Source organism: Perna viridis, chromosome 10, assembly GCF_037379345.1.
Source record: "Perna viridis isolate PV_CMFRI_1.1 ecotype Kerala chromosome 10, ASM3737934v1, whole genome shotgun sequence".
NCBI classification, from domain to species: Eukaryota; Metazoa; Mollusca; class Bivalvia; order Mytilida; family Mytilidae; genus Perna; species Perna viridis.
The window spans coordinates 9,009,793-9,023,054 of NC_142454.1; the positions used below are offsets into that span (position 1 = coordinate 9,009,793).

Genomic DNA, 13,262 nt, shown 5'->3' on the forward strand with positions numbered 1-13,262 from the left:
GAAAAACTATTGACTACAAACCCTTTCTTTTTCCCTCTTTTTGTCTCAGCCTTGACAGTAGGTTTAGTTTCAGACATAGACATAGCCATGGCCATCTGTAAGTCTGCATCATACTGGCTGTTAAAACATGACAGTGATAAGCTAGTTTATCAACTCTTGCACCATAGGCGAAGGATATCTTATTGCTTTCAAAATACAGAAACTCTGAACAATACATTAATGAGTGTTTTATTAGTGAGATTTACTATGCAACCTGCTTTTATACTGGTATTTGGTCTGTTTCTTTAGCTTGTCAAGAGTTCTACTATTACATTTTACGACCTATAAGTCGGTGTGGAGTGTAACTTGAATTGCCAAATATTGATTAAAATCGACAAAAAAAATACATACATAAGTCAAACTTGCCAGATAAGTCGAGGGTCAAACGTGCATCTTAGGTCATCAATGTAAACTGTAGGTGTCAGCGGAAGTTTTTCAAATCATATTATACAAGCAGAGTATCTTTAAATTGTTAGTATTTTATAAACGAGTTTTATTAGTTCTATTTAATTCTGTGTCAATTGCTCTGGACAACTGGTCATAACTGATAATTAAATAACAAAATAATCTGGTATTCTAAATTACAATAAATAAAGAGCTAAGCTTTAAGTGCATGATAAGCCTGTTGCCCTTTTAACTTGTCCTTATGCTTTTAATGAAGTTATACGATCAACTAGAAATATAGTGAGCCATGTCAAATACCCACCCACCCATATACCAAAAAAAAAATTAAGTAAAAAAGGCACAAAAAATTAGGCCTTACATAACAAATGCTCCGTTTTCTACGATATTCAACAAATAAATTTCCTGGGCTGCCTCTGCCACTTTCTAAAGAGTAAAACTTCATAACACAGAAACATACAATTTGACATTTATAAAAATTGGAAGGGAGCTTACTTCAATAGATATGAACAATTCACCAATGTTTCATAAAAGTTAGTGAAAGCGTTTTTGAGTTGTTGTGCGAAAACCTGAAAATCCCCATTTTTTAGGTATAAAAATTCATAACACAGAAATGAAAAATCTGAATTTTTTTTAAATCAAAAGGGAACTTACATCAATAGAAATGAACAATTGACCAAAGTTTCATAAAAGTTGGTGAAAGTGTTTTTGAGTTGTTGTCCTAAAACTTGAAAATCCACCTTTTTATGTATAAAAATTCATTACACGGAAACAAAAAATCTTAAATTTATTAAAACTGAAAGGGAGCTTACGTCATTAGATATAGACAATACACCAAAGTTTCATAAAGGTTGGTGAAAGTGTTTTTGAGTAATCATCCCAAAACTTGAAAATCCCCCTTTTTTAAGCATAAAAATTCATAACACAAAGGGCAGATTCAAGCGGAGGTGTGCGCCCCCCCCCCCCCCAAATTGCAAAGCATGGGTTGTCAGGGATAGATTTAGGTGGTTTTAGTTTAAAACTGATTTCTCGCTAATTTTACCACAAAAGATATCTACATTGCAACCAATCTAGGAGAATATTTCAAATATTTAACCTAAAAAAATAATTCACCTCGTTACGCTCCCCAAAATTTTAACTGTGGTTTGCATTGATGGCTGTTGTTTTCCAAAGACATGTGAGTGTAGTTTGCCCCATTTATGAATGAAAACAATTAATATAACGTAATCAATTCCAATAAAATCATGTGAACATAAATGAGAAGTCGTGGCTGACATTTTGCTGGAAAAAAATATTGGCTTTTGTCCGAAAAATATGGAATATCAGGGTAATGAAATATCTATAAGTGACTTTTACTTATCAAATACTGACATGTAAATTCCTTTTTATACGGAAAATTCAATAGAAAATAAATCCTTTCAAAATAACCTTCCTTTTCTAAAAATGTTTCTAAAAATAAAACTTCAAAAGGTCAAGTTTTGACATAAGACAACTCAGGGCTCTGAGTACAATTTCCATCTACATACCAGTAGTAATTAAAATTTTCTGAAATGTATACCTTTTAGGTTCTTTAGCTTTCTTTTTAGTTTTCATAAGAGCTCCAGTTGACTTTCCCTTTGTCTTCAGTTTACTGTAACAAAAATATGAAACAAAAATTTAATCTGCATTAGTCATCCTATGCTTAGTGTAGATAGAGGAAGATTGTAAACCCAACCTTTCAAACTCAATCCTATGTATATAAAATTAGTCTAAAAATAATTTATTTCTTAATTTTGATCGTTTTTTATAGCTCATAACAATTTTAGAATCAGATCTCATTTGTAATCATTCAGCAATATGTGTACTGGATGATGAGAAACTAGGTACACAGTTGAAAGCACATAACATGCTGATCCCATCTGTAAAAGTTTAAAGCCCTATTACCCTGGAAAAAATAGGGCATGTATGGAACATTTAGTGATACCCTGCCATGCAATGTAGAAAAAAAGAGGGATGGCAAAATGTTCAAAATGGCCTAACTTGAAAACTACATTGTGGAATTTGCTGAAAATTGAACATTATTTTATGGTACTAAATAACTGCAAAGTTTTAAAAGAATCAATGATCTTTTCTCAAGTTATCATCTGAAACAATTGGGGTGGCCAGGTGGCCAGATGGACAGACAGACAGAAAGACATGCAACTTTTAGGAGGGTATTACATACATATAATACCTTGCCACTTCATGTGACTGGGTGTAAAAAAATGAAAACAAAAAACAATAAACAAACAGATAAAAACTTCTTTCCCAGAGACAATCATTGTACTTCAAACTATTTTTCATGATACTTTAAAACTATTTTTATTGTTCAAAGCAAGTTTGATTAATCTCATATATAGGATAACAGAAAGTGCTATACCTTACATGCCATAGTTACACCTTCAAAAGATATTCATGCAAACAGGTTTTTTAAATTTACAAGTTTTGTGAACATAAAATTGAAGAAAATGGGAAAATTACAATGCACTGTTTGGACTGCAAAACATAGGCAATAGAGTCAAAAGTTTGGCCCTTGACTAGATATCCTAATACATCAATTATACCTAAGGATAGATTTAGGGAGTATTCCAGCAGCTAACATGATTTGATGGTCCTCTTCCTGCTGTTTTACCAGTTTTAACATCTGCTCTGTTGGAATTTTTAAATTCTGGCAACATTTCTTTACATGAACTTTTCTGGCCTTGTAAGACAGACATTTCAAAACTAACAATTGAACACTTACTTACAAATGTTAAATAATTGATCTATTTTATATTACTGCAACAAGATTTCACAAATAATTCAAACACCATAAACAGTTATTTAAGCAAGTATTGTCCATATGGCACCTCTAAAGAAGATGTCAGCGGACATGGGAATTAAAAAAAATATTTTTTAGTTTTCATAACCTATCTTCTTCATTTTTTCAATTAAATTGTTTTTAAAAGAAACGTGATATACATGTACACTTGTATCATCGCATAAGTTACATTTTGTACTTTGTAACAACACTGCTCATGTCATGCACATTTAATGTTGTACACACCCCCCCCCCCCACATATTCTGTCCCTGTTGAATACAGCCTTCTAATGAAGTGAAAACTTACATTTTCAGTTTTACACACTTTCCCACACATAGGACAGTCCAGTACCATTGACTTCGCATCTTCAAATGCTTTCTTTTCCAAATCCTTCAATCTCTGCTCTTCCTCATCTTTGTCAATACACTTGTTGAGATGCTGACTTCGTCTCTGTGAGTTCATCTTTGTTAAATCTTTTTGGCATATCTGACAGAAGAAATTTTCTAACTCCCCTAATTTTACTTCCTGGTCTATAACTGTTGATACTACTGTAAGAAATAATTTTAATATGACAATAATCCTAAAGAAGTGACAAATGGTACTTTAATCTCATGTGTTGTAAATTGTATTTACAGGAACACGAGAATAAATTTAAAATTGTATGCGAAACATGATTGTTGTATTCTAATAAAGATGAACTATGTAATATTAATACAGGAGATATCATTTACTCTATTACTATTCAATTTTAAGCATAAGTACATGTATGTAAAAGGACAAACAGAAATACATTTTTGTAATTGTATATGTTTTCCAATACTAAAGATTGCAATAAGTTAACAAACAGTTGGATAAAATTGTTAGGTGGACTGATGAAAGTTCGCCAATCATTTTTTAAAAATATATTTATATATTGTTAATGCTGATACATGTTGTATATTATGTTTTTTTTAATCAGCCTTATAGCTGAGAGAATAACATTCTTGTTAATTTCTTATTTACTAGTATTACCTTTTCAATGACTGGAAACTCAAAAAGGGTATACTACTATTAACTTCTGACCTGTTATTTTGTGAAAATTTTAATTTACCTACTGAAGATTTATTGCATATGAGATGACATAACTGGAACAAAATAGATTTATGATCGATTACAATTAAGTGTCTAAATGACATCAAATAGCATCCACTTATCCAATTTTCGTTAAATTATTTCAAAATCTGGAGGTAGTAAGGTATTTATTTGTCTGGATATATTGGCCATATGATTGGACAAACTAAAATATTCCATAATTGTCTTGATATGATAGGTTTTCTTGGTTGGAATATTTTAAAAAATTGTTGAAGCATGTGGCCATATCTCCTGCAAAGAAAATTTAATGAAATCAAGTGTTTTCAACAAATCGACAGAATTTTATTTTTCCCTTACGTCACCATGTTACCTTTGTGCAAATGGTTTTAAAGATTTCCTATCATTTACTTAGATAGATATATTATCCAATATCCATGTTGATTTGACTAAGTTTATTTTTGGGATAAACCAAACATACCCTTTTCACTTAAATTTTCTTCTTATGTAGTTGGAAAATACACAATTCAACAGTATACCTGATCTACTACCCCTCTGGAACCTGGCCTTCAGACAGCTCTGTAAATGTGCAGCCATATCCTTGGAACTGAAACTCTTTCCACATGCAGTACACTTCCCTTGAGAGTCACTGCCTTCACTTTCGTTTACCTTGGAATAACCTTTGTTCTGTTCTTTCTCATCTTCTATAATTAGCACATCAGCTTCAATTTTACTTTCATTTTCACTTTGAGGTTTATCATTATTTTTATTATCTTTAATGTCACTCTGTGTATCTGTTTCTGCTATACTGCTTAAATTTTCCACAACAATTTTACTTTTTGCTTTAGCATCACTTTCACCATCAGTTTGAAGATTTTTCTTCACTAGTCTTCCTTTCTTTGGGACACCAGTTCTATCTGTGGCACTGAAGAATTTGTTCATTTTTTCAACCGATCTAAACTCACATGTTTCATTAAGGGCAGGATTATTTATAATGTTTACTAGGTCAGTTGTCGGTTTTTTGTTTTTCTTTTGTAGTGTTAGCTTTCCCTTTAGGGATTTAAGTTTGTTGTCTAGAGAACTCATTATGGTGAAATCAGTCTTCGGAACAACTTCCTTCACAACAGTATACATGTATTAACAAATGTCCAATTTATGGATTTAATTGATGGCTACCTCTACAAATCATGGGCAAAATACACTATCAACATGTCAGACTTTACAAAACATCATTAGTACAAAAATTAATATGATCATGGGTATAACAGTTACCATGGAAACGTTTCATCACAGATAAATTTCATCAATGAAAAGCAAACCTGAATTCGTTTAAGAAAATGACAGAAAACAATTATATACAACAATATGAAAAAAAAAACACAGCAATCTTCAGACAATAGTGTCAAAGTAGCACAAAACAATGTTATGCTGAAGTTGACTCAACAGCATCCATTCTGGCAGCTTCTGCTCTCATGGCATTAATCTCCATTTCTCTTTTTGATTTAAAGTCCCTTTCTTCTTGCTCCCTTCGGACCATTCTGGTTATCTTGTTATCTTCAGGTATTAAACAACTAAAAATAAAAAAATAGAAAGGACGTTGAAAGTTGGGAAATTTCTCATTCATACACAAGAAATATACATATATAAGTCACTGAATTTTTGCTTCCATTAGTTCTGCTGCAAGCAATGTGTCTTATTCAATTTCTAGTGCAGAACTCATAATAGATGTACGTCACACAAACTTTTATCAAGTACAAAGAATTTGGGTTGTTTCTAGTTCCTATTACTTCAAATGATTTTAACAGTCCTACCTCCTGTTCCCTCAGAGGATCAGAGTTACTTTGATTCTTGGTAAAACATAACAATGAATTTAGTTTAGAATCTGTAAAATTGACATTTAAGCCTAATTTGAATACAATATTATGTTTACAGTTACAATGCCATCAGCATGAAATTAATCTGTCCACTCTACACAGTGGGCAACAGGAGGCTCCCAGGATCCTGAATCGCTCAGCTGGTTAAATTTTGCATTTCAAAGCCAATAAATTTAACAAGAAGTTGTCCAATAATTTTGAATCAAGAAGTCTTTGGTAGGACTTATCATAAAATATTTTCAACAATTCAAAGTTTCTTTTAATCTATCATAGTTTTTAAAATATTGACTGCAAATTGTTAAAAAAAAGTCATTTTTCCTCTTTCAAGGGCAATAACTCTTACAAAGAGTCATCTGACAACTTTTATCCCTGAGACTTCTGTAGTCCTAATAATATGGATCATTTCAGCTATTGAAAGAATTTGGCTGAACCTAACAGTTTCGGAGATATATGCGAAAAACTACCCTTATGTTTTATTTTCAGTAACGGCTGTCTTGTATTTTGACGGAACAAAAATCCCCACATCAGTTCTATACAAGGTACACCGACAAACATTTGTACCAAGTTTGGTTCAAATTGATCTAATAATGTCAGAGGGGAAGATTTTTGAAAAAAAATAACATTATAAATAGCAAAAATCGTTGTAAAAGAGAAATATGTCCAACATGACTCAACAGTTCAAAACCAAAATTTGACCACAGAGATAGATCTCATCATGCTGAACACTTAAGCCCTGTCAGAATTTGGTTTAAGAGATATATGTGAAAAACTACTGTCTGACCCTTAAGTTCTATTTTTAGTAATGGTGGCCATGTTTTTCAACGATTCAAAAATCCCCACATGATTTCTATGCAGGATACCCCAAGGAAAATTCATCCCAAGTTTGGTTTCAATTGGTCAAGTAGTGTCAGAGGAGAAAATTTTTGAAAGATATAACATTAAAAATAGCAAAAATCGTTGAAATAAGGCAATAAATCCAACATGGCTTAACAAATTAAAACCAAAATTTGACCAGAGATAAATCTCTTTATCCCATGTCAGAATTTAGCTAAACCTAACGGTTTAGGAGATATATGTGAAAAACTACTGCCTGACCCCTATGTTCTATTTTTAGTAACTGTGGTCATATTTTTCGATGAATCAAAAATCCCCATATCAGTTCTATGCAGGATACCCAAAGGAACAATTATACCAAGTTTGGTTCTAATTAGTCAAGTAGTTTCAGAGGAAAAGAGTTTTGTATAATTATTAACAATGACGACGGACGCCAAGTGATGGCAATAGCTCTCATGGCATTTGGCCAGGTGAGCTAAAAATAGTGGATCCACTGAGGTCAGAATAAAACTGGAGTAAAATTATTTTCATTTATTTTTAAAAATTTTTTTTTTCATCTGCATCTAATTAAAATCCTGTTTACCTCACAGAATTATCAAATATATCTTAGTTAATGTACATTTCTTTTTCTTTATAACTTTATTTATGTTAAGAATTGTTTAGTTCACCATTAAAATCCTTGTTTATGTAGAAAAAAGAAACTGATTGTAATTTTGTGTAATTTCAGCTGTGAGTGAATGTAATTGGAAAATAATTCTCAATTACTTCTTTGAATGGATTGGAATGGATTACAAATCAAAAACTAGTGTAATCAATTAATAAATGATTACTGTTGCCTGTAATTGTGATCATCCCTGCTTTGTATATTTTCAAACTTAAGAATAGTGATTCAACAGTGTTGGATGGAGATACTGTAAGCTTTACGAACATTAGCTTACTTGATAAAATATAAATCAAATCTTAGCTTTTTCCATGAAAGGGATGTTCCACACATGATACCTGAATACATAATCAGCTTACCAGACAATTAGACCCATATGACAACCAATACATGTAGTTCTTTATGAATGACAGACATTTCAGGCAATGACAATAAGAAGAAGACAATCAAAACCATATATCATAACAAATTTTTGGAAGTTAATATGTTATTTCGATCAGGACAGACAAAAGATTATGAAAGGCATTTGAATTTATGTTTCTTTGGGAGTGTTCAAAGGCTTCACTTTCCTCATACCATTTGGGAGCATAAATGATAGTATTATCAACTGGGTCCTGTATACTTATGGCCAGAAAAACAATCGGTATACAGTATAGTTTGAACATGTAAAATCAGCAGCTTAGAAACAGCATCATGCAGCTTCATTCTTGTATACTTTGTAAATGCAACTGTGAACCACACCAGTCTTGGAAAACATTTGCTAGCTATGACAATGAAATACAATCTGAATCTAAGCTTTTTCCAAGATGAGGATGGTCAAAACATGACACCTGAATGTTTATGAAAATGATGTAATCAGATTATCAATTCAACCCAAAGACAATTCTGACCATGACAACACCTACATGTAGTTCCTTGTAAATACCTGTCATTTCCGCCAATGACATTTCAGACTATAACATTTTGGAGAATGCATTAAGAAAGTAATTCCCTACATCATTCATAATAAATTTTACAATTTTGGAAGTACATAGCGCACACCGAGAAGCGGTGTGAGCTCTATGGCTATTACATGAAATACAATGTATCTTAATTTCGCTTAAGGTTCCCCAATATAAAAACCAAAAAAATCAGGTCCCGGAAGTAACAAAAAGTAACTGTCCTTACGGAAAAAAATTCATCTCTTCCTTAAATCAAACAAATAAAAATATATGGGTTAAAATTAAGTTTCAGTAAAAATTAATTCATCTTTTCTGATAGTTTTCAAGTCTTCTTCTAATTTTTTTACTTATTAAATGAAGAGAATATGATGTTTTTAACAAGTTTTGGAAAAACGTGGATGAACCTATGTATATCTCCACTGTTCCACTGTTGCTGCTTTCAAAAACCTAATCCGCCTTGGAAAAAATATTACTGCCATTGTATTATCCAAATTGAACCAAAGATTTTTCTAAGATATGAAAGGCAATCATTTTCTTGTTTGGAACTTGGCTGTCAGTTGCGTCTGAATTTTGTTTCATCACATGATACATGTATGTGTAAAATATTTCCACCATAACTGGAGATCTGTAATATTTCTGGTATCTGTACAAATTGATCTGACTGGCTAAAACTGAAAAGGATGTTGCTAGAGATGCCCTTAAGGGTTAAAAATTGTAAAGTATGAACAAGTGCTACAAGGAAATCAACCATACAGAAAACGGGGGGAAAAGGGGATGGGGTTAGGATTAGGGATTTTGGAAAAACATTTTTTTCAAGTTACTCATTCCTTGAAATAAAAAATTCCCCCATTCTTAAACAATGCAGATTTACAAATAAAAATATTTTTTTCGCTTGTTGCTGAAATATATTGCACTTGTGAAACAAAAATTCTCATCCCCCCTTTGTAATGTACTTTATTCTTATTATATCAGGGCTGACAAAAATTTTGAAATATGTTTTAAATTTACATTTCTTCCAAAGTGTTTAAGGTTTCACCTTCCTCATATTACAATTCAATCGTTGACAAACACATACCAACAAAAAAATGCAAATCTGTTCACAAACCAGCACCATTCATGAACAAACAACTATTCTGTGCTATTTACAAAAAACAAATGCTGCACAATAAATTTTTGAATAACAGGTCAAAGAAAAATTGGGAAATGTATGGACAACAAAGAAATTATGTAAACAAATTGTGACGATATTCAATAAGAAATTATTTTGTAGAATGTTGCACTAAAGGACCAAAACAAAAGGACTTTTGGCCAACAATTAAACCCGTTTTAACCAACAAGGGAAGTAATTTTGAAAATAGTATAATTTTATGTCAAAATAATGATATTGTAAATAATCAATCTGATGTAGCAGAAATTTTTAGTAATTATTTTGTTCATGTACTAAAGACATAGGCAGTAATGGTTGTGCCATTGATGATAACCATCCAAGCATCAAGGCCATCCAAGAAAATAGTAATTTAGAAGGTAATCTGGCACTTTTGTGGAGAGGGTAATATTAAAAAAATGGAAAAAATTCAAGAACGTGCCGTGAGGTGGATTTATGAAGACTATGACAGTAATTATAATGATCTATTATTGAAATCTGGTTTACCATCACTTAAAATTAGAAGATTAAGAACTATGGCAATGGAAACCTTCAAAATTCTTCATAAAAAATCTCCTGTATATCTTAATAATATTGTGAATTTTAAAAATGTATCTTATTCTTTTAGAAAACAATATACTGTAGAAATATTACAGGTAAGAACTACCATTCACTGAGATATGCTGGAACTGCACTTTGGAATGAGCTGCCTGATAATATCAGACAACAATCCAACCTTCATCAGTTTAAAAGCCTCATTAACAACTGGAATGGCAGTTCTTGCAGATGTGGCTCCTGCAGGTCTCAGTGAGTGCAATATGCTATCATATACATGTATGTATGTCTTGCATATTTCTTTTCATAGTGTTTTATTTTAGTTTGCTTTGATAATGCATGAACTATAATTAGTTACTATACTCTGCGTCACATAAATAACATACTGTTAAAATTTGAATAAAAATATTTTCTACGACTTTATTGACACCTACCGTCGTTTAAATTGTCTTAAATGACTTGCTCATTCGTTTAGCCGAACGGCTTCTCCCTAAACATTGAATTGTTAAATTCCTGTCAGATTTTAATTCTCGATGCCAATATTTACATTGTAAAAAGTCAGCCATGTTTACAGTGATTGGGTTGCTAGGAGATGTTGTTTACGTTTAAATGGTTTGTCCAAAAACCGAAGAACCCAGAATGCATTTCGGCGTTATTTCGGATATCTCGGATTTATTTTACGCGAACAACGTACAATACCGAGAAGTTGATTAAGCAGACGAATGTCACCGGAGTTCAACGGGAACTTACGAACTTCGTTTGTAAACAAATCGTCCCGTAGAAACCAACATGGCAGATATTAGTATGGGATTTTCCCGTAAGGATTTGTTACGCATGATTTAAGCTAATAAGCGACTCTTTGGTACTAACACGTCATGCATATGTGAACTATCTTCATATTAAATAAAAGAGAGACAACTTTAGCTTAAGTCCCAATGGTTTAAAAAGTAGAGCTTCAATTCAAAAATGTGTTGTATGTGATGTCGAGTATAGTGCCTTTATAGTGCTTTATTTTAGTTTGTTTTAATAGTGAATGAATTATAATTGGTTGCTAATGCTTTTAATGCAGCATGCTAGTTCCGCTTTGTCTTTGCTTTGCCATATTTATGTATTTAATATGTGTATGTGTGAGTTGTTACATGTATGTTGTTGATTTTACTGTTGTAATGTCGGATAAAAGCTCTACAGAGCTTATGTTCTGTATGTTATGTGTACCGACTTTAAATAAAGTATCGTAGTCTTAGTCTTAGTCCCAGTGCTGAATTGATAAAACAAACAGGCACAACAAAAGTGGTATTTTTTTAAATTCAATTTTACAGACAAATAAATTATCATTCTCGTTCTAGTGAAAGATGCACCATATTTTTTATTACTAGATACAGAGGTTTGTTTGTAGTCTGGAAATGATCGCCTGTACTGGCCATAATATCATATTTATAAAAATTATATCGAAGTTCATTAGTTACACGTACAACAGAAGTGCACCTGTTCCAATCGCAAAGCCCATCAACCCGTAAATCCACCTATTACGTAGTTTATATGCAGCAGTCCCTCGCATCCATTCGCGTCTTTTAATTTCCCTTCCCTCCATATCACTACAAAGCGGTTGCTTAAGATAGGACCAGAAATCAGCTGGGAGCTGCCATCTTTTATTTCTTCGTCCAAGGTTAAATTTGTGACGATAATTTTCATTGGTCATTGTTTTTCTTGGACAGTTCGGACCAAATACAAATCCGTCACAAGAAATTATTCTTAAAATTGTCACTTTCAGCACAGTTAACAAAAGGGGTAAAATAAAGACACTCCTTGGTTTAACCCAAATCAAGAATGAATTTGGCCACTTAACACAACAAATATTGATAATATACAAAATTTGTACCCCTTTTTTATATTACGGTTGCAAATAACTTCTACAGTTAAATTTATAAACCTATTATGAAGGCGTGAACAACATATTTGTTGTGCGTTTTATTACACACCTTTTCAGAAAAATATACAGATCTCTCTATTAATAACACTGTAGTTCATTTTAATTTCATTGGCGCTTTTGTGTTGCATATATGTATAAGCATATGGATTAACATGTGCCGCACTATATAAACATGTTTAATGAATTCAGTGACCACTGTTTCTAAAGGTTGTGTACATCCTCCATGTTCTGATTTGGTTTTAATTTTTCTCCACCTTTCGTCTTTTAAGAGCACTCGTTCGGATAAGGAGTTGTTTAGGGCTGATCATAAGGAAAATATCATAAATTGGAAGTGTTACGACATTCAAGATAATGGATAAAACTGCAAAACAATCAAAGTACGTATGTACTGAATCAATTTATATCGATTGTTTGAATATTTACGTCTAGAATAATCATCAGATTGCAAAAAGGATAAGACAAAAAGAAGAAATCGGCATTGACTCCGAACATGAACAAATACAAGCTTCTTGTTGTATATTATTAATAACTCATTGATTTTAATTCACCATAATTCTGATTAGGAGGGACACCAATATTATACAAAAGTTCACGTGGCATCGAAGCAGTGCACCAGTTTGCTTTATATTCAGGTACATTGTCGGTTTACACGGAACACATAGATGAATGGATACAATAGTCTCCAACATTTTGTTCACTAAGCGAACTGCAGGTCGTCAGAAAGTGTCTGTCAAATAATTCAAATTTTAAAAGCGATCGTTAAAATCATACATTTACCTCTCATCTAGCTACAACTACTTCTCAGTTGATAACCTATTATAGCTCAAGTGCTACAACTTGTATCATAGATAGATAGATTATGATTTCATCAATAAGGTCAGATATAAAGGAAACGCTAGCCATGCACTTTTAAGTTCTTGGACATATACAACTCTATTATCACATATAATCATAGAGATAATTATCTAGTTTTGAAATAATGTTATATTAAAGTT

At 32.1% G+C, this 13,262-nt stretch overlaps 1 protein-coding gene across 2 annotated transcripts in view; it reads right to left on the reverse strand.

Moving 5' to 3' along the window:
* LOC148604423 (uncharacterized) overlaps nucleotides 1-12,018 on the reverse strand; it is a 31,004-nt gene extending 18,986 nt beyond the window's left edge. The window contains exons 1-6 of one of the 2 annotated variants that reach the window (XM_088549844.1): nucleotides 11,810-12,018; nucleotides 4,868-5,899; nucleotides 3,567-3,808; nucleotides 3,024-3,160; nucleotides 2,000-2,071; nucleotides 22-117 (exon numbers count right to left, since the gene is read on the reverse strand). In XM_088549844.1, the coding sequence (XP_088405970.1) occupies nucleotides 22-117; nucleotides 2,000-2,071; nucleotides 3,024-3,160; nucleotides 3,567-3,808; nucleotides 4,868-5,462 (1,142 nt within the window). In that variant the 5' untranslated portion in view covers nucleotides 5,463-5,899; nucleotides 11,810-12,018. Of the gene's footprint in view, nucleotides 1-21; nucleotides 118-1,999; nucleotides 2,072-3,023; nucleotides 3,161-3,566; nucleotides 3,809-4,867; nucleotides 5,900-11,809 lie in introns of those variants that run through there. The other variant, XM_088549845.1, reaches the window with a different exon arrangement.
* Between the last annotated feature and the right edge of the window lie 1,244 nt (nucleotides 12,019-13,262).